Genomic DNA, 21,173 nt, shown 5'->3' with positions numbered 1-21,173 from the left:
GGACATGGTTCAGTGGTGGCCTTGGCAGTGCTGGGTTAATGGTTGGACTTGATGATCCTAAAGGTCTTTTTCTTTTGTACCCAAGATGAATTATTTACTCCTGACATCTCACCTCTGCAGAAGTCACTTTTGACTGTTGCATCCAACAGGGAGGAGTCAATTCCAGATTTTGAGAACCTGCAGACTTTGTTATGATGGTCATTGCTGATAAGGAGGAACCTAGGTATGTCCTTCCACGCTGATCATTTCTGAGGAATGGATGATCCTCAAGGGATCACCAGGGAAAGTCACACAGTCCAACAGTCTCACCATGGCAGTGACTGATCAAGATGATCCTCCACAGAATCAAACCTCACAGTGGCTGTGAAATGAGCCTTTTTATGTCACCTCACCTCTCGAGTGATTTCATGGCATTTCCTAAGTCTTGAGACAAGAGCCTGAAATTTAATAGTAACTTGTTCCTGGGCTCATAAGGATTTATTTGTTTGTGACTGCCTGGCAATGCTGTTCCTCACTGCTCTTCAGCTACACATTATAGTGAAGAATTTAAGTGTTACAAGAAATGTTTCTGCCACAAAGGAGTATGTCCAGACAAGGGCAAATCAAAGCTGGACAACAGCACTGCTTTTTAACACAGGCTCAAACACTTATAATCTGGCCATAAAACCAAGCAGGGCGTGTGGAAAAGCACAAGAAGAGAATGTTTTTAACCCAAGAAGATAGTGCTTGACTTTCAGATAAACCTTAATTTTACCCGTTTGAGACAGATTTCCTGCTTGCACAATTCAGAAATGGGTTGAGATCAATCAAGAATCAGAAGCAGTTAATGGGTTTGTATTGATTGCCTCATATTTATTTGTGATTCTGCTCTTGCATTAGCTTTTTTTCTTGGTAGAAAAGTACTCCCCAGCAGCCACTGAAGAGAACTGGTGGAGAAGACCCATGTCCTGCTGCTTTGGCACTGCCTGCCCTTGGGCATGTCACTTCATTGCCTGTATCTTTGAAGGGTTTTACTCTGGAGTGGGACACATATTTGAGGTAACACACATGTCAAAAGTGCCTGGTTTGGCCACACAAAACTATAGACTGATTAACACTGCTGAGGAGTAACAAACTATTCTACACTGAGTTCTGTTTGGGTGTTTTGATTGCTGCCTGCAGTAGTTAGTGTAAACTAGGTTTTGTTTTTCCATGCCACACAACAGGCAAATCCATGTACCCCACTGACTGGCACTGTTCTTACAATAAGCCTCCTTATTTATGAGAATATAGAAGTTGCTTGAAGTTGTACATAGAACAAGCACTTTTTCTATTTCCAAGTTGCTCGAGAGAGTTGTGAACTAGACATGAAGTTTATTTGTCAGTCATTAACAAATTATTGTTGTGGTAGCTTTTTCTAACATTAATTTCTAATACTTTCTTTTATTTAGCAACATCCTTGCAAGACCTCTCAAAAATGTTTTACAGACCACAGAGAAAAGATTCTGACATCTAGATAGCTCTGGCCTGCAGCAAAAGGTCTTTCACTTCCAACCATTATAAGGGAGCCATAAATTCAGGGGTACCTCATTCCTGCTCTTCCTACAGTGAGTGAACTTTATGGACACATCAAAATGACCCCAAGCAACTATGAGATGTAATTTTGCCCATTTGTTCTTTTTCTCCCTCCTGAAATCTACACATATTTTAAAGCATTCTGTAATTTTAAGTCATACAAAACAATCATAAAGCCCCCTGGCAGAAGACAGCTATTGTTAAAACCTTAATTCCTAAATATAATTCCTAAATATGAGTCCTAAATACAATTCTTCCAGCTCAGGAAGACAAGAGTCTTTGCAGCACTCTCCCCAAAAGAGGACAAATGTATTAGGAGAGCTGCTTCTGATTTGGAGATGGGCATTTCCACAGCAGTGACATCACCACCTGAAAAAAAACCACAATTTGCCCTCCTAAAAACATTCTGGATGCAGAAAAAAAAACAATAAAAGAAAAATCATTACCCTCAGTTTGTTGGTGTTCACCCAGTGTCAAGACAGATAGATGCACCATCCACTTATTCCCTTAAGAACACAAGTTACCAGAGTGCTGAATACAAACCAGTGCCCCCTCATAGAAACTGGTTTATCATCTATAAACACAGGCATAAACATCACGTCACATGCCTCAAGACAATGGCTCGTGTGTCCTTGATATATTTTCAAGCAGTTCTTGTTTAGTAGCAAAGTGGTTATCAGCCAATGCTTCAGCAATAGCTCAAGCCCCAAGGAAGGCAGATGCTGCCGAAACGTTGGCTGATAGACACTTTATACCCAAATGAAAATAGCTTGAAAATGTAGCAAGGACACGTGAGCAGTTCTGCTGGTGGAACCAACATGAGGTTTGCATCGATTCAGAGAAATGAAGCGTGTCAGTGGGCAGGGCTGCAGTAATCCCTGGTGAACGTGGTGTCAACAGGTTGGGACAAACTCCTTGCAAGGGGAGTGGAAGGATTCGGTGCCGTTTTGGTCCAAACAGGTTATCCTTCCTTGTACCAAACGGAGGAAGGACCTGGAAGGGGCAGGAAGAGAAGATGTTGTGGTTATTGGTACTTGTCTGTCGCTACTTGTCAAGAAGTCCCAGCAGGAGATTGGGCCTTCATGGGGTAATAGTACAAGTGAAGAGGTCAGATGGTGGAAGAGACAAAAACCAAGATATATCCATCAATTCCAGCTGCAGAAAGGTACTTCTTGCCTCATCATGAGAGAAGAGAAACTCCAAGATGTGTCTGACACCAATAGCATCCAGAAGGAGAAGCTGTGGCTGCCCCATCCCTGGCAGTGTTGAAGGGCAGGTTGGATGGGGCTTGGAGCAGCCTGGAATGGTGGGAGGTGTCCCTGCCCATGCAGGGGGGATTGGAATTAAATGATCTTTGAGGTCCCTTCCAACCAAACCCGTCTGTGAGTCTATCCAAGGGCAGGGAACTACACTACCCAGCAGGCACCGCGCGAGCGCCCGCCTCCCGCCCGCGGGCTCCTGGCGCGGAGCATCCTGGGACTTGTAGTCCGGGTGGAAGCGGAAGGCAACAACTTCCCTCACCCTTGGCGGCTCCCTCGCCTGCGCCGTTCCCATGGCGACAAGGCCGCAGCCAATAGGGAGGGGGGTTCTACGCGGGAGGGGCGGGGCGGGGCGAGCGGCGGGCCAATGAAAAGCGGCGTTGTAGCGGGGCGCGCTGGCAGGGCGGCCGGGCAGTCTCCTTGGGGCCGTCCCTTGGTCCCCGGGCTCTGCTGGGCGGAGATGGGCGGCGGGAGCAGCACCCGGCGGGTCACCTTCGAGGCGGATGAGAATGAGAACATCACGGTGGTCAAGGGCGTGCGGGTGAGAGCGGGGCTTCCCCCGGGGCTCCTCCCGGCCTGGGCTTCTCGCCGGATCCCCGCAGGGACAGGTGATGGGGCCTGGTCCGCCCCGAGCTCGGCCCGGTCCCTCTCGTGTCCTGGTGTCTGCTGGCCCGTGTCCCCTGCCCCGTTCCCTGCAGCCCCGGCCCCTCACGCCTCGCGGTTGCTCGTTTCCGTCCCCTCTCCCCTCAGTGACCTCCACCCCCTTCCCGCCCCTGTTCTCCTCCTTCAGTTGGGTCCTTTAGGGCACCAAGGAGAGGCCTGGGGCTGGGGTGCAGCCTAGAGGGGTCTGTTGTGACAAGGAACGTGAAGCTGCCGTGGGGGAACCCTCCCCGAAGCCTGGTTTGTGAAGGCAGGGAGGCAGAACAGTTGCAGGAGAGATGTGCAAGTAGCAGAGCTTGTTTTGTCTTTCCCTGACCTCTGTCTCTGAGAGCTCCTCCCTTTCCCATGCTCCACTCTCTTAGAAGTGGTATCTCCACCTTCCTGTCTCCAGCAGCATGACTCTTCCTTCCCTGTTTATGGCATTCTGTTGCCTGGGATGTGCCAGGAGACAGTTTGTGACACAAGACACTTTGAGAAGACTTGCAGCTCAGAAATATTTCAGTGGAAGGCGCTGTGTGTATCATCAAATGGTTTGGGTTTGAAGAACTTTAAAGATCATTTAGTTCCAACCCTCCTGCCATGGGCAGGGACACCTCCCACCAGCCCAGGCTGCTCCAAGCCCCATCCAACCTGCCCTTCAACACTGCCAGGGATGGGGCAGCCACAGCTTCCCTGGGCAACCTGGGCCAGGCTCTCCCCACCCTCACAGCCCAGAATTTCTTCCAGATGTCTAAAATCTTCCCTCTTCCAGTTTTAGCCCTTGTCCCAAGCCCCTCCCCAGCTTTCCTGGAGCCCCTTCAGGCACTGGAAGGTTCTCTAAGGTCTCCCTGGAACCTTCTCTTCTCCAGGCTGAACAACTTCAACTTCATACCAGAAATGACAATATATTGTCCTTTATTTTTTATTATTGCTAATAAGCTGGAATGTTGCAGAATGAACCATGGTAGCAACTGCTGCCTATTTCAGCACACTCATATGTGTCAGTTCTGGTCATTTCATGCTCCGAAATTGACAACAGCAATGTGAGTGTTGGCAGCAGAGTTCATCTGTTCTGAGACATGCTTAAATACTGGGAAGGGCTCCTGGAATTTCTCTTAAGTATCCTGCATCTTGAAATATTTGGAATAAGAACTGAATGATGTTGCATGTAATAAGTAGGTCTGTCTTCTCTAATTAGATCATGTGAGTCAATAGGGCATCCCAAAGTGGATCTGCTTACTTATGTAAAACTAACTGTGAAGTTGATAGTTATGGGACTGGGTTAAGGAATCTTATCCTGAAATAATTTTATTATTTTAGTTGCATTTTAGATTACAAATTTTTGTAATACAGATTTCTACCAGTGAGAATGTCCTGCTGTAGGCTTTGTGAAGCACTGGCTAATTAAAATTAATTCTCCTGGGCAGGCAAACCAATATTTTTCAGAAGAGCTGATGTTCAGGGAAACCAAGAGAAAGTTGTAAGTTGGAAAACAAAAGCTTTCATGTTATCAAGGACATGGAGCTCCTGGAGAAAGTCCAGAGGAGGCCACAAAGATGATCCAATGGCTGGAGACAGGCTGGGAGAGTTGGGGTGTTCAGCCTGGAGAAGAGAAGGCTCCAGGGAGACCTGAGAGCACCTTCCAGTGCCTGAAGGGGCTCCCGGAAAGCTGGGGAGGGGCTTGGGACAAGGGCAGGCAGGGATGGGAGCAGGGGGAAGGGTTTCCAGCTGGCAGAGGGAGCTGGAGCTGAGATGTGAGGGAGAAGTTCTGGGCTGTGAGGGTGGGGAGAGCCTGGCCCAGGTTGCCCAGGGAAGCTGTGGCTGCCCCATCCCTGGCAGTGTTGAAGGGCAGGTTGGATGGGGCTTGGAGCAGCCTGGGCTGCTGGGAGGTGTCCCTGCCCATGGCAGGGGGTTGGAACTAGATGGTCTTGAAGGTCCTTCCAACCCAAACCATTCTGGGATTCTGTGTTGATTTCTTTAATTTCACTTTTTTTCCCCATGGGCTGCAGTAGATCTGTAGCTGGATGTTGCTTTTACTCTGATGCTGTTGTGACAGGATTGGTGTGTGTGCATGTGGCACCACTAGAATGAGCTCAGTGGCTGACTGCACTGGCTGGGGCCGCTTGTGTTGCCAAACATTTTGAGGGCTTTGTCAGAATCAACTTCCTTCTGGGTTCAGCACCCTGCACCTGCATGATGTGGTGCTTGATTGTCCTGCAAACAACTAAGAAAGGCAAAAAAAGCCTGATTAATTACAAGTAACGTGTCAAAGGGTGTTGCTTCCTTAACACTTTCCTTGATCCTGTATTTTGTCATAGCAGTTTCTTGTGTTCTTTGAAAGCCAAAGTAATGTTGTTCAGCCTGGTTGCACTCAGAGGTCAGTGCTCACCCCGTGGAAAAGGAGAAATAAAGGGGTTTTTTTTGCTTGGTTGATGAAACTTTCGTGGCTGCTATGGCTTATTCTGGGGCTCTGTGTTCTTTTTTTCCAGTTTTAGTGTATTTTGGGCGGAGGGAGGGAGAGGGATAATGGGGATAAAAGGTGAAGTTCTCTGACTCAGTTGGGGATTCTGTTTTTCAGCTCTCTGACAGTGTCATTGATCGGATGAAGGAACCTTCTTCACCCAGTGGGAGGCAGCAGCACCGATCATCTGGTGCAGGTATGGCCACATCCTTGGTTTTTTTTCATGAGGGAGAAAATCACATGTGCCTTTCAGAGCATTGTAATGAACTCATTGCCATTTTGTAGAGGTTATTTTTTTGTCATTAGCATATTTTGCTCATCTTTTTGAAGAAGGAAGTCGTTTGTAGGCTTTTAGAGGAGTTCTATTACTCTTTTCTTCTGACTGATCTTAAAATGTAAAGCACAGCTGTTGATTAGACTTGGTGGTCTAAGGTGTGATACATTGTTAAAGACTTTTTTTCAAAATTAAAAGCAAATATCTGTATCAAATAGCTGAGTTCTGAAGTGAAAAGACTTGGATACTTAATCAATGCTGAGTTTCAGTGTAGTGAGCTTCTCTTGAAATATACTTAAGTGAATATTGAAAGACTAATGTGCTGTTTTCCAGTCATGGAATAATGGGGAAGAGTTGCATACAGTTTATACAGATTGATGGCTCTCTTAACATTTCATATTTAATTATTTATATATTCATTATTTGTGTATTTAAATATTAGGAGGGAATTCTTGCCTGTGAGGGTGGGGAGAGCCTGGCCCAGGTTGCCCAGGGAAGCTGTGGCTGCCCCATCCCTGGAAATGTTCAAGGGCAGGTTGGATGGGGCTTGGAGCAGCCTGGTCTGGTGGGAGGTGTCCCTGCCCATGCAGGGGGTTGGAACTGGATGATCTTTAAGATCCCTTCCAACCCAAACCAGTCTGGGATTACTGAGGCCTGGTCAGATGCATCAAACAGGCTTCTTTCTGGGCAACCTGGACTCTGAATTACAAGTACTTCAGCACAGTGAACATGAAGTCACTGCTGAAGGTGTGAAAATGAATGGCAGAGATTGGAGCATGTGGTGTATGTTTGTTGACTGTGTGAAACTGCAAGGTTCAAGTAAGGCATCTTATCAGTGCTCCAGAAATATGAGTATCAGTGTTCTGTAAAGGCCTTTTGCCTTGATCTTTATGAAAAATCCCACCAAGCTCCACTCTACTCCATTAAAACTGAGTCCTGTGGCAGTAGTGGGCCATGCAGCAAGACTGGAATGAACAGAACCCAGCATCTTGCTTTCATCTGAAGCAAAGAAAGTTGATTTCCTGGTGCTTAATTGAAGGTGTCCATGGTCTAGGTGTCTGTATCCACCCCGGGCTCCCTCTGTAGTCAGTAGAAAGAAAGACATTTTTGGGGGACAATTTGTCTGGCTTATTTGAGAATTCTACTTCAGGATGAGATGAATTGCCCTCTAGGAATACTGGGATGAAGAGGTCAGATGGAAGGATCTAATGGTGTCAAGCAAATCCAACACAGGATGTTTTACAGTGATTAGTGCTCCCAAATGATGCTAATTTATAGGTTTGTTTTTCCACTGCATGGACAGGAAGACTGTAGGGAAAGAAGGGAAAGAAAGTTTCAGTGCTGAACATGGCAAAAACAGTCACCTGGCTTGTAAAATGTGGTTAGTCCAATTAAATTGCTTGGAATTTAATGCTTGCTGAAGTGAAGTTTGAATGGAGCAGGGCTGTAGGTTCATGCATGGACCAGATTTCTTCTTTTTGAATAGTAGCCTTATCATGTACATGTAATTTACTGTGGAGAAGAAATTATTCGAGGTAAAGGATTTATATGAAATAACTCTTGCACATCCTACCTACTTTCATAGCAGTGCTTGTTGCTTTTTCGTCCTTAAACCTGAATTATGGAAGTACCCTTTTACTTGCATATATGTGATTTTTGGGATGTGGTGACCAGAGGTGAAGGCTTTAACACCCTCATAATTCTTTGCTAACTCACTGTATGTGAGCTAATTCACATATCTTGAACCTTTATTTTTTTTCTCTTTGTGTGTTGGAAATAGTGTTGTTTTTTTTTTTTTTTTATTGCAAGTTTTAATTAATTGCTTGACCCTTGGCAAGCTTGGAAACCTTGTGTGCTTTTGCTTTAAGATTCAGTGATTTAGATTAAATATATGTTTCCTCAGGAAAGGATAATTGATGTTATACCTCAGTTGCTGATATTATTTGTATTTGAGGATTATATTGTACTTAAGTACATGCTACCATGCTGCTTATTCCCTTTTCACTGAATGTTTTTTTTGATGAAGAATTACAAACTATTAAATATCTTGGAGACTGTAAGAACAGTCAACCTACTTGTTTGTTTTGTAGCCACATCTGACTTGTCAGAGGCTGTGTTTGTCTGATAAAGTGTCACTGCAGGAAGGGCTCTCTCTTCATAGCTGGTGCTCTGATCACTGAAGGCTGAACCACTCTCGTGGTGGCTGTGGAGGCTGGATCCCAAATCTGAGAATCTTCCTTCTGTGATGAAGCAGTGCTGGTGTTTCTTGGTAAAGCTTCTTGCACCTTGAATGAGAGACCTCCTTCCAGGCAGCAGCTCCTCTCCTTTTTATGAACCTGGTGACAGTGATTTGTTTTTCTGACTGGATCATCATAAAATCACAGTGACCTGAGTTGGAAGGAACCTTAAAGATCTTCTAGTTCCACCTCCCACTAGGCCAGGTTGCTCAGGGCCCTATTCAACCTGCCATTGAACACTTCCAGGGATGGGGCAGCCACAGCTTCTCTGGGAAACCTGTTCTAGTGTCTCACCAGCCTCACAGTGAAGAATCCCCTCCCTTGGCCTGCTGGCCACACTTCTGATGCAGCCTCAGGGCAGGGTTGGTTTCTGGGCTGCATCACTTACTGCTTCTGAGCAGGTTTTTCCAAGGATGGTGGTTTTTAGAGGCTGGATGATTTACCAGCTGGACAACTTTAGAGCTTGACAGTTGGTTAGTCTGCATTTATATTTTTGTGTTCTAGGAAAATAGCACTTTGCTACAAAACTAAAAAAGATGTCTGGAGGGAGAAACATTAGAACTATTAACAACAGCCCTTTCTTTAAGTCAAGTCTTTGATAGCTTTTGGTGGAGGAATAATGGATTATATTATATGGAAGAATGTGTATCTTGTTGCTTGCCAATGAATTTATTGACTTCGGTTTGGGGTTAGAAAATGAAATTACATACACTTGCAATGAAATCTGACATCTAAATACTGTAACTTAAAGCATCCTGACTTGTTGGGATAATTTTCTGACTTCTGAGTAATATTAAATTAAACAAGTGTAAAATCTTTAAAGCATGTCTGTAATTCCTAAAGCAATATTGATGAAAAATAATTCGGTCAGACAAAGAACTTTTATTTTCTGTGTGTATTATACCTAAAGCTTTAGTCATAACAGACAGAGGAAATGGTTTAATTCAGCTTAGCTTAGTGGATATCTGAAAAGCTAATGGTATATTATGAAAAAAAAAAAATGCTTAAGTTATCAAGAGTGTCTGCATCTCAGGCAGATATCTGTCTCTGCAAAGAGAAAAATCTTATACTGAGGATACAGAGATTTTTTTCTCCTTTTCTAAAAAACTCTATTTGTTATTCTTACTGTACTGTCTTCAAAAAGCAAATCAGTGAAGGAGCCGTGTCACAAAGTGCTGTGTATTGATGTGTAACAAAGTGAGCTAGCTCTGCTGAAGCCTCCTCAGAAATTGGGTTAGACCTGGCATGTTTGGAGTTTCAGTGGCCCAGGGTGTCTTGGCTCAGTCAGAAACATCTAGGAAAGTATTGGTGAGATGTGCAGGAATGTGTATTTGAAGGATCAGGTTCTAGCTGATCCTGTATCTAGCTGATGCAGGCAGGGTTTAACTGAACTTTAGGAGAGCAAACTTCAGTTTATGAAGTGACCTTGTTGGTGTGATCCAGTGGAGGCAGCTCTGACAGATACACTCAGGAAAGCTTTGAGGTCCTTCACGATAAGCTCTTCCTAATGCAAGAATGGTCTGTTGCAGTACTCAGGAAAATTGATATATTAGGAGGTCTGGTTAAACAGGGAGCTTGTGATAGTGGTTCAGTGTAAAAAGGTCAGCAGGAGGTGGCTGTAGAAACTACTAAATGAGTGGGTCTGGGGGGAAGGGAGGGGCAGTAGGTGTCTTTTGCCCAAACTTTTAAAACCATGTTGAAGTTCAACACAGTATCTCCCAGTATTTTCATACTTAAGTTAGGATGTTGCAGTATGGATGACTGGACAAGAAGTTAGCTTAAAAAAAAGACTTGGATGGTCAGTGTCAGAGGATTGTGGTTAATGGGTCATACTTGACTTGGAGGCTGGTATCATGTGGGCTCTGCAGGACTTTGTCCTGTTTAACAGCTTTATCCATGTCCTGGAGGAGGAGTACATCCTCCTCAGTGCAGATCCTCCTAAACTGGAGGGACACAGTCGATAAGCTCAAGAGCAGGAACTATTCCAAGGGACCCAGACTGGCTGGAGGAAGGAGCCAACAGGAACCTGAGGAAATGAACAAGGACAAATGGAAAGTCATGCACTGAGGAAGGAGCAACCCATTGCTACAGTGCAGGCTGGGGTTTGCCTCTCTGGGGAGTAACTGCTGAAAAGGTGCTGAGCACTCTGGCAAGGTGCCTGTGAGCCAGCTCTTGTGCCCAAAGAGCAGAGAAGTATAAGAACATCCTGGGCTGTAGGAACAGAAACTTGTCTGCTAAGTAGAGGGGGTGGTCATAATCCTGTTCAGTGCTTTATAGATCCTATCTCAGATACTGCATCTGGTTTTAGCCTCCCTGGTAGAAGCCATTGATCAGCTGGAGTGAGTTTAGCAAAGGTCAGGGGCTGGAGTGCCTTCCCTGGGATGAGAGGCTGAGGAAACTTGGCTTGGTAAAGATAGGGTTTTGAGGGAGCTGAGAAGCAGCTTTCCCGTGTCTGGGACTTATTGAGAAGCTGGCAACAGGCTTTTCATGGTGATGCATCCTGTGAGGGTGAGAGACACAGTGGGTGTTGAAGCAGAAGAGTCTCAGAGTAGCAACAGAGAAAAACTTAGACACAATGAGACCAGTCAGGCATTGGAAGAAGTTTTCCAGTAAGGCTGTGCCTCCATCCTTGGAGGCTTTCAAGATGAGTGGATAAACCCCTGAATAATCTGGTCTAATCTCAAGGCTGACCTTACTTTGAGCAGAGAGTTTGACAAAAATTACTTCCTGAGGCATCTTCCAACCCGAATGGTTCTGTGATCCTGTGATTTGGTGGTAAGGTGTGAAAAGAAGTTTGCTAAGTGCAACAGAGCATTTTCAGTCTTGACAACGTGAGAAGAGACTATCGTGACCACCTGAACTGGTCTCTTGCAACGTGCAGCCCAGGAGAATGTAGCTGAGAAATTTGACACCAGAGTCATTGCCCTTGTTCCTCGTCTGGTTTTTGGGAAGGTGTTTATTTCATTTTTATTTGGAAAGCTGCAGTAGGTGCTGGTGATACCAGTAATTATGGATAGTTAGATCCAGCATGAAAATAAATAAAAGTGGAATACCTCATGATAAGACTCAGGAGAGGCTGCCTTATTGCTTGTAGCTTGCAATTGTTTGCTATTTTCACTGTTTATGGTATGTGAAAGTTTACACAGTTTGGCTAAATTTATGCTAGTAAAGCAAGAATCCTTAATAAATAAATACAGTGATGTGCCCTTTAATGTACTAATTATTTTCATCTACCTTTTTGTTGCAACAACATTTTTTCTCTACATAAACAAAAAGAATTATCATGACATTTCTGTGATTTTTTTTTTTTTTGGTATTATTCCCCTTATGTTTAGAAAAGGAAAAGAAATCTGAGCTTTATCAAGACATTTTGGTGCCTGGGTTTCCCTGCTGTTTGTCTTGCTGTGACACACCATAAATGTCAGGCAGTTCTTTTCAGCCACTGACAATGGATTTGCAACCTTTCTTCTTCCAGCAGCAACCAGGAGGGCTTGGCCTTTCCATTTGGTGCTGTTTATTTTGCCCTCCTCATGGTACACTTCTGTTAACCCTTTAGGAGGAGGTTGTAAACTTAACTGGTACCAAAAAAACCTCTGGGGATTCTTACTTCAGTTATTTCAGTCAACAAACTCAAGCTGGTCTCTGCACCAGTGATAGACTGGAAAGCCATGATTTGTATCTTAGAGGATAATACTTGGTTTGGTTTTAATAGTATATTTGTGGTTTAATTTTGATTTCCCTCTGACCTCTGGGGGTAAAAAAAATAGTTTTTCAGAGGGATGCAGGGATTTGTGAGAAATACTAATGTCTTGTTCTGAAAATCTTGGAAGCTTCTAATGTAGCTGTTGTGGCAAGAATATAATCTAAAGAAAATCTGACAGATTTGTTGGGTGAGGTTCATCCTACTGGCCTGGGTGAAGGAAGCAGCTATATGGTGTAGTACATGGACTTGTAGAGGGTGGAGGCTTCATCAGAAGCTTCTGACATCTAGGCCATAGCCTGCTGGGGGTATTTATTTTTTTGATGCATGATCTAAATTTGGGCAAGTTGTCTTGGGTGTTCTTGCACATGTGATGCTGCAGTGCTCCCTCCTGCTCTCCTGTGGCTTGCTGTATCACACTCAGCTGTCACTGAGTTTCTTAGAGGTAACTTGATTTTCAGTGATGTCTATTGATATTCTTTGGGTTAAAGGTTCTCTATTGCTGGAAGTATTTTATTATCAAAAGGTGATATGTCTTGTAACACACTAGACTGCTCAAGATGCCAAACTTTTAATGCTGTCATGGTAACAGCAAATCTTTAGGTGAGCCTGACATTCGTGTCACTGGATTGCAGGAGTATAGGGAAGGTGGAATTGTGCATGGAAGATGAAGCGAGTGCTGCATAAATTAGTTTGTGCAGTCTGTGTGACATTCAAGGTGTTCTTTGGGTGGGTATGTCCTTCTAAGATGGCACTGAAATTAGAGGGATAAACTAGCAAATAATGCAGCTTGTATGTCTGTTTTGTCTCTTAGTTTATAGTTTGGAGTTCAGGGCTGTGGAAGGGCTTAGTTTGCTTTATGTCCTCAAAGCACAGTATTGACTTAATCAGAAAGATGGTGCATAATTAATAGGGGGTTGGGTACACATGTTGAAAATATTAGAGTAGGGAAAAAACCCTAATTTAATTGTAGAAAAGTCTTGGATTGTTGAACAGGGAGAAGGTACATAATTGTGTAAGAGGAACACCTAGAATCTTAAGTGGTCTTCTTGCTTGTGAACAGAGGTTTTTTTAAGGTATGAATGAAAAAGCCTGGGTGTGCCTGGGGTGCTCTCTTGTACCATAGTCCCAAAATTTGTCCTGTTCAAAAGCAGTGTTTTGATTCTTCACTGAAAAACTGTTTTTGAGATGTCACGAGCACTGTGCCTTTGGGCTGCCCACCTGAATGGCATTTTGAAAGCTGATCCATCCTGAGGAGCAGCAGGTGTTTTAAACAAGTGTCTAAAGGTAGAACAAGAACAAATGGCAAAAGGTGTTGGAGCTTCTCATGCAAATGTCATGTATTTAAGGCTTTAGTCTGATGTTACAACTAACCTCATCTAATGGTCTCGCATCTAATCCTGTCTGTCCTTGTTAGAAAGCAGTGTTCAGTGATCTAAACCATCCAGAATCACCCCATGAGAAGAGTTTTGCACCAGCTTAGCTTCCTTAGTTAAATATTGTGTGTTCAGGGAAGGGAAGCTGGAGCACACACAGGAGCAGTTGTGTCTCTTGTCTTTGTGGTGATGACCACCTTTTGGAAGAGTTTTGCTGATCGTCAGACTTCAGCTGATTCAAGAAACCGAATTTTCTTTAGTAACTTCATCCCTGATGGTTGCAGTGCCAGTGCTAGTGGAAGGAATTAATCCATATCACACAATTAATGGAGCTGGAGAGCACAGACATGGCTTGAGCAGCCAGGACTGTATCTTCAGAAGGAGGATATTGTGAGATAAAACAAACCTCTAACTTTTGTAGATTAGAATTATTTTTTTTCCACCTATTACTGAAATATTTTATGCTGTTCAAGGAAGGATTAACTTTTTTTCATAATTAAAAAAAGAACTTTTACAAGTACACTAGTAATAACAATTAAAAAAGCAAACCCAACCAACCCCTGAAATAACTTATTTATGTCTCAATGTAGTATGGGACTGAATAAAATAAGTACACTTAAATATGCTCCAAGAAATGAGGTTTGTGTGAATGATAACCTGGAGTTTGTTGTGATACAAATTTGGCTTCAGTTTGATTGTGCCGTTGGAAGGATGGGCCAAATGTAGAAGAGGTCTCTCTGTCTCTCCCTCTGTTTCTTTCATTGTAGTGAAATGATCATGTTCAACTTGCCAGGAAAAAAAGTGGTCCGTGTGTGGGAGGCGTTTAAGACTAGAATTGCAGTAACTGATTCCCATCCTTCCCTTCTTCCCTTCTGCTCCTGCTATTGCTTTATTTGTTACTATTCAGTGTAACGAAGGGAACTAAAGAAACCAATTTGAGGCTTTCAAGGGTTCTGCAAATGTTGTTTGCAGAACTGATGGCAGTTTTTTGAGAGCTGTGGGACTGTGTTGTATTGTTTTTTTTTCTTCCCCCTACATGAGGGTCAGGATGAGAGAGCCAATATATCTCATGAATATTGTCAAATATTAGGTAGACATTTGATTGATTTGTTTAGGGATTCTCATTTTACAACTGATGGGGGACTTTTTTTGATATGCCAAATGAAATTTAAAGAAAGAATACTGGATGTGTCTTGTCCTGCCCTACTTGTATGTATAAGTAACTAGGGCTCAGGCTGAGATGGGTTCATTGTGATAAGTCAGCTTCTTCTGTAGCCTTCTCTTTTACAAATTGTTTTCTCTGTGTGGCTTTTTGCAGATAGGCAGAATTTATCTTTCAGCGGGTGTTGATTTAGAAGTGTCATTTTTGTTGCTGTATGTTCTTAGGAACAGGTAATTCCCATGTACCACATCTTGTGCTTTTTGGTCTCAAGTTGGTTTGTCAAAATTAAATTTCATGCCCTCCTGCTTTAGGCTGCATGAGCTGTATTAGGGTTCACTGTGTGCAGCCATTTGCTCTAAGAATCTTTCAGGGTAGTTGTGCAGTACACATATCAAGCAATTTTTGCCTCAGTAGAATAAGCACAGCCAAAGTATCTGCTTAGAAAGGGTTTGCAACTTAAAAGTTAGAACCACCTGCTTTTTGATGTGTAGGCACAAGATTGGTGCATGCTAAAACAGTGTTTCATTAGTTAGCAGAAAATGATGTTTAAAAACAACTGTTGGTGGCTGGCATGTGATTCTTGTATTAATTTCTAGTGCTGCAATGAGCTTAATTAAGGAAGCCAGGGAAAGTGTCTCTAAAAACACAGAGAAAAAATTGAACCTGGGAATAAAGAGAGTGTGCACAGATCATGGAGCTCTCTGCAAAACAGGATGTAATGATGAGTTTTAGGGACTAAATGGTTATGCATTTATGCATGGAATTGGTACCACTGCCTTCTACTAGTTCAGAACACTGAGTTGTTTTGTAGTTAAATCCTGGCAGAGTTTTAGACCTTTGAGCATAGGCAGTTGGAGCTTAGCCAGAGGCTGAACTTTTTCAGAAATGCAGCCAGAATTTATCAAATGTTTATGAGGCAGATTTGGGGAAAGACTGTGGGGATATTTTTTAATTTTGGTTTAGTTTTCTTCTTTTTCATGTTGCAATTCAATAAAAATCCATCTGGCAACATGCTTTTTTTTTCTTGTTTTGTGTTGTTTTGTTTTTTTTCCTCCTTAATGTTATTCTTAATATCAGTTACATTGTCCATTAGCAATCAGAATTTGACAGAGTATGATGCCTGTTGGGGACACATTTGTGGTGGTTCCTTGTTACAAATCTCCTATGTATGTTCTTGCAGAAATCAGACCTCACACATGCTCAAATTCTTGATTCATATTCAGAGGTAAATTGCTAGTAGTAGGCATTAAAGTATTTAATATTTCCTCTGAAATCTGAGCCTGTGACTTCTCTAGTCCATGCTGTGTCTGGACACCAGAATAAAAACCAGCTCTTTCTCCTTTGTCCTTCAGAGACCTTCCTGGGATTACGGGTCAAAAAGACCAGATACCTGGCTAAGATAAAAGGGAGTGTAATTTGAAGGATTGTTAGAAGTCAATTGGAATTTGAGTAGTTTTGCTATCTTAAAGAAAAAAATTAAAAATATTGATTATTTTAATGAAATAATGCCCATAACTAAAATAGAATTGTTTCTTTCCTTTGTATTAAGCCTGATAGCACTGTACAAGGAAATTGGTATTCTACACAGCATCCTCTCTGCTTTTATAGTAAAATACATTCTTAGCCAAATTGTCTCTCCACTGTCAATAAAATGAACAGTAGTGAGGGACTGCTATCAGGGGAGAATGGATCAAAATATGTCTAAAGGAAGTCTCCAGTGACTTGGTAAGAGATTTTTTTTGTGCAGGACAAGGAGACCTTCAAGTAATAAAACCTTGTGGCTGTAATAGCAAATGCATTTTTTTTCACATTACAATTTATTTACCTGTTAGAGAATCTTCAGTGTGATGTTAAATAGTACTTTCAAGGTATGCTTTATCCCATTAAGATGAAAAGAAAGCTTTGTTTTATTCTTTCATCTTCAGGCTGCAGCGAAGTGTTACTAAAACTCTTAATCACTTGTCAGATCAGGCAGGTTAAGTATATTGTGTAGTGCTGCTTCTTGAAAGCTTTGTACTAGTCGTGTTTTTTTTAGTTAAACAGGAGGTAACCACTTAGAGACTTCAAGTCTTCTGCCTCAGGGGAGCAATGTGCAGTTCCAGCTACTGCTACAGTTTTTTTTTCCTCCAGCCTGGTTTGCATCTCTATTGAACTCCTTGATTGGTAATCAATCCCATGTTGAGATGTGTTACTGAGGTTTTGTGGAACACCAGACTGAAAATAGAAGCTTTCAGATATTACTCACTGTTTTTTGAAATCTAAGTTTAAAATAAGAGAGGCAGGACATTTTTTCTTTCCTTTGCTTGAAAGGTTTGTTGTGTACCTGTGACAATGCTTAATGAATCCAGTTTATCTGATTCTCATTTTTAGCCTCATTAACTGTTTGATTTCACCTAATGTTAATTATCTGAAAAATAAGCATCTAATCTAAGCCAGTGTTTTAGGATAAGGGTGAGATGTGGTGGTTCATCCCATCCGTGTGGAAGGCTTTTATTTCTCCTTAATCTCTGGAGCTTTATACAGAAAGAGTTGAGATGAGTGCTTCATCCAAGGTGCTTGACCTGTATTTTCTCCTTTTTTTCCCCCCTTTCTTGCTTTTTTTTTTTTTGTGAGAAGGAGGCAATTTATAATAAGGGCAAGGACTCAATTATCCCTGATGTGACCAAGTGACATGTCTCAACAGGGGGAGATGGCACTGAATATTCTGAAGTTGAAGTAGAAAAACTATTATCTGCAGAAATTAGTAGATAGAATGAATAAAGGCATTGATTATACAGATGAGTGATTTCAGTGCTAATCAGACACTGAAGGAAACTAGTTCTTGGAGAAGCAGCCCTGCATATCACATTATATGGCTTAGCTGACAAAGTTTTGACTGAGGACCAGTCTCTCTGGAGGCTCTGGCTCCTTTTAATCTGCTCTGCCATTTGGAGAAGAGAGGGAAGTTTTACTCGAAGAAAAGTGAACCTCCTATATTTCTGAGTTAACTGGAAGCGTCTTTACTGACAGTCACATTACTTGTTTACCTTAGGATTTTTGTGTCTGACCAGTTGCTCACTAGAACAGCCTCTTTTTCCTGCGCCTGTTATTAAAATCCTGAATTTATTTTCTAGTATTTGAGGTGCTACTAGCTCTTGCATTTGCTGGTTCATACTAGGTTGATGTACTGCTTGGTGGCTACTCAAGGCAGTTTATTCCTAGAATGGGACTGAATCTGCTTGGTTTTGGCAATACTGCTGCTTGCTGCATCCTTCTATAGTACCTTGTTTTTCTTACACCTAGCAACTTGTAACACTAAAAAGCTGGCAGTGATGGGGATGGTGTAACATCAGTTTAGAGATGAGGCTTTGACAAAGAAGCTTTTGTTAGCAGATCTCAATACCTGTTATTAAAAATGTGGGTGTTAGGTTATTGTTGTGAGGATTTTAAACACTTCACCATTTGTCCTTTTATTTAATTTCTGAATAATGAAAGAAGTCACAAACATCATAGTTTCACGTTGTTTACAATCAGTTTTCAGTTATTATTGCAAGTAGCAAGACAGTGTTAAATATTGAGCTGAAAATACTCTGGTTACCATGTGTCAGAGTTGACAGCACTGCAGCTGTTTGCTGACAATGAAATCTAAAGCTGGTTTTGCTGAAGTTGAAAGCGGGCACGTTACAATGCTGGGTAAGTCACCTCCCCTTCCCTCAGCAGAAACACACCCTTGCTCCTGGGCAAGGAGTGCAAGTGCCCTTGGTACTTTATTGGTGCATATATTTGAAATGTGGACATTGGCTATTTCTAATCTGCCTTCTTGTGTCCTACCATTAATACTACATGAAATCAATGTTCAGTCACTTGGACACTAGAACTTGACTTTCAGATGAGTCTCTCAAGTAAACATGCTGCTGTGTGGGATGGAGGGAACTGGGAAGGGTTACCCTCAAGACATAAGACAGATTCTTCTGCACTTGCCTTTGTAAGTCAGTGATTCTCATTTACAGGACCTTGTTACAAGTGCTCTTTAAAGGTTCTTACACTTCTGACTTGGATTTGAATTCTTGTCCTTCTATTCTTCTCAGATCAGCAGCAATGAGAAGGAATGTGCTGTAGTTTCCATCTCAGCTGAATAAATAAGTTCTGGAATTACTGTTTTCTCTGCACTGATATAAAACATCCATGTATCAGTCTATTGTTATAACTAGAATGAATGAACAGGAGATTAGATTTGAGCTCACCACAACAGCTGTTAAAGATCCACTTATTTATCACTTCAGGCTTATTTGTGCCTAATTTTAGGTGAAGTGATTGCTTTGAGCCTTGGTGCACAATTTCAGTGCCTGTGTCATGGATAAATAAAATCATGACTTGATATGGAGATGATTAAAGTTTTTTTACTCAATAGTCAGCTTCTGGAAATTTTTTACTCCCTTTTAAAAATAAGCATTAAGTTGGTAGTTGCTTTAAAGGTACAAAAAGTTGGCATCTTGATTTATCTTTCCTTGCAAGGCCAACCACTGAGAAATCTGGTTAATGGAATGAGCAGATGTATTGATGAGTGTTATCCTTGGGTGAAACACTTCTTTGCTTTCCTTCTATTAACCTTTACCTGTAAGGACACACTTTCACTGCTTGGTTTTTCAGTGTCATTATGACCTCTTAGATAATTTGTTTTCATCTTCCCTCCTTTCTCAGAGTAACTTTTAAAGTTGTTAACTAGTTTTATCCAAACTAATTGGAGAGTTAAATTTCTTAAGGATAATTGTTTTCTGAAAATTTGCAAATGGATTGGTGACAGTGGTACTATTGCAAGGTTTCCTGCTATGATTATTGACCCACGTAGGTCACATAGGGGACTGGATGCAGAAAGCTGAGAACAGCAGAGGGACAGAACAAACAAGCAGTTGCTCTCCTATTGAGTAAAATGCCAAGTTTTGAGTTTGAATCTCCTTATAGCTTTAATTAATAGATTAGTTGCAGATTATGATGGCTGCAGATCTTGGTCTGTGATGATATTGGGACAGAATGGTCATTTGGAACTACAGTTTTTACAACATTACCTACTGTATCACCCCTTGGGATGCTGGGAGACCTGGGAATTCCAACCTGCTGCAGGACAGGGAGGCAGAACTCCCCTGTAGTATGTTGTTCTACTGATCAGTGAATACCAGTGCAGTGGTGGGCAGTCACTGTGTGCCTAACTGGGCCAGTCATAAAATCTACCTGCTTTGTTCAAATAGTATGGGGACATAAGAGAGGATAACCCTGTTGTGTATATAAGAGGAATAGATCCTAAATCCGTGAGAAGCCAGGCTACCATTAGTTTAGTTCCTCTTGGGAAGGGAAATACTGTTGGTTTTTCATTTCACAAAGCAGAGAGAGAATTTCCTTTGGCATTTGGAGCTGTGAGCATGCAGTTGGCTTTGGGAATAGTCTAAGCAGTAGAGAAGGGGTTTAATGTCAGAAGGCTGATGAAGCATCATCCTCATGAAGCTGTACCCTCTAGCAAATACCTTTGTTTATTTGCCTTGCTCTCCTGATTGATTGTTCAGATTGGTTTGCTATGAAAGGACAGGCTCTCTCATAGGGCATGATAAGATAATTTCAGGTTAACAATGTGAGTGTGAATGGAACATAAAATATCACTTCAGGTTAAATGTCAGTGAAGGGATATTTATATTATGCAAACAATTATTTATAAAGAAGAAAGAGGAAAAAAAAGGAGGGGGAATATGTTTTGTGTGTGTACACTCACTGCACTGTGTGTGTGGAATGCACATTATCAGAAAATAACAGTTCTTTCCACCATTACCTATTCATGTGAACTCATCCCATTCAGCCACTCCTTAAAAGTCTTCACTCACCTTTTGTGGGTAGCAAGGCCTGTTCCCTGTGCTTCCAACTGCGTTTATGTAAAAGCAAGGCCCCCTGCCCCACAAACAGCTGGCACATGGACATGTGGCAATGGAATTCAATGCCTAGAGCTACTCTGAGCTTGTATTCCCACCAATGCAAAGGTGTATGAAATAACTGCAGCAGAGGCTTTTAAGTCAGTGGGATGAGCAGCTTTGTAAGTTGTCTTACTCCTGTCCAAGGTGGCTGCAATCCAGAGCTGTAATTGGGTAAAATTGACTTTTCAGTGCTGCTGGTAGTGTGCAATCAGAGCTGAAGAATCCTTTTTCAAGATGATGGTAATAGATGAACATCAGAATTTGCTATTTATGTAGCCTTGACAGTTTGGAGAGTCCCACTTGGGAGGGCTGGCCTGTGCAGTGGCAGTTAGTAATTCTTTGCAATTAGTGCTGACTTCTAAATGTGAAACTCAAGAGATGTTTTTGTTTATAAACCCTTTTACCTACCTATTATGGGTAGAAGTACATGATTATTGCACTGTCCTCCTTAGTGGTAGAAGGTGCTAGTTGAAATACATGTGGTGAAAGAATTTAGAATTTATTTTGTCCAAAATAAATCAAAGGGGTAGCAGTAAATTTCCCCATGCTGTCAGTTAAAGTAGCTTTAGTAACTT

General features: G+C 42.2%; 1 protein-coding gene across 2 annotated transcripts in view; it reads left to right on the top strand.

The window, feature by feature from the left end:
• Positions 1-3,198: 3,198 nt before the first annotated feature.
• Positions 3,199-21,173, top strand: part of CHCHD3 (coiled-coil-helix-coiled-coil-helix domain containing 3) — a 168,195-nt gene continuing 150,220 nt past the window's right edge. For both annotated transcript variants that reach the window (XM_051612738.1, XM_051612728.1), the window contains exons 1-2: positions 3,199-3,354; positions 6,031-6,109. In XM_051612738.1, coding sequence (XP_051468698.1) covers positions 3,274-3,354; positions 6,031-6,109 — 160 coding nt within the window. In that variant the 5' untranslated portion in view covers positions 3,199-3,273. The remainder of the gene's footprint in view (positions 3,355-6,030; positions 6,110-21,173) is intronic.

Source organism: Apus apus, chromosome 1 (assembly GCF_020740795.1).
Source record: "Apus apus isolate bApuApu2 chromosome 1, bApuApu2.pri.cur, whole genome shotgun sequence".
In the NCBI taxonomy this organism is placed as follows: Eukaryota; Metazoa; Chordata; class Aves; order Apodiformes; family Apodidae; genus Apus; species Apus apus.
The sequence above is the reverse complement of the archived record's forward strand: the minus strand, read 5'-3'. Positions and strand labels throughout refer to the sequence as shown.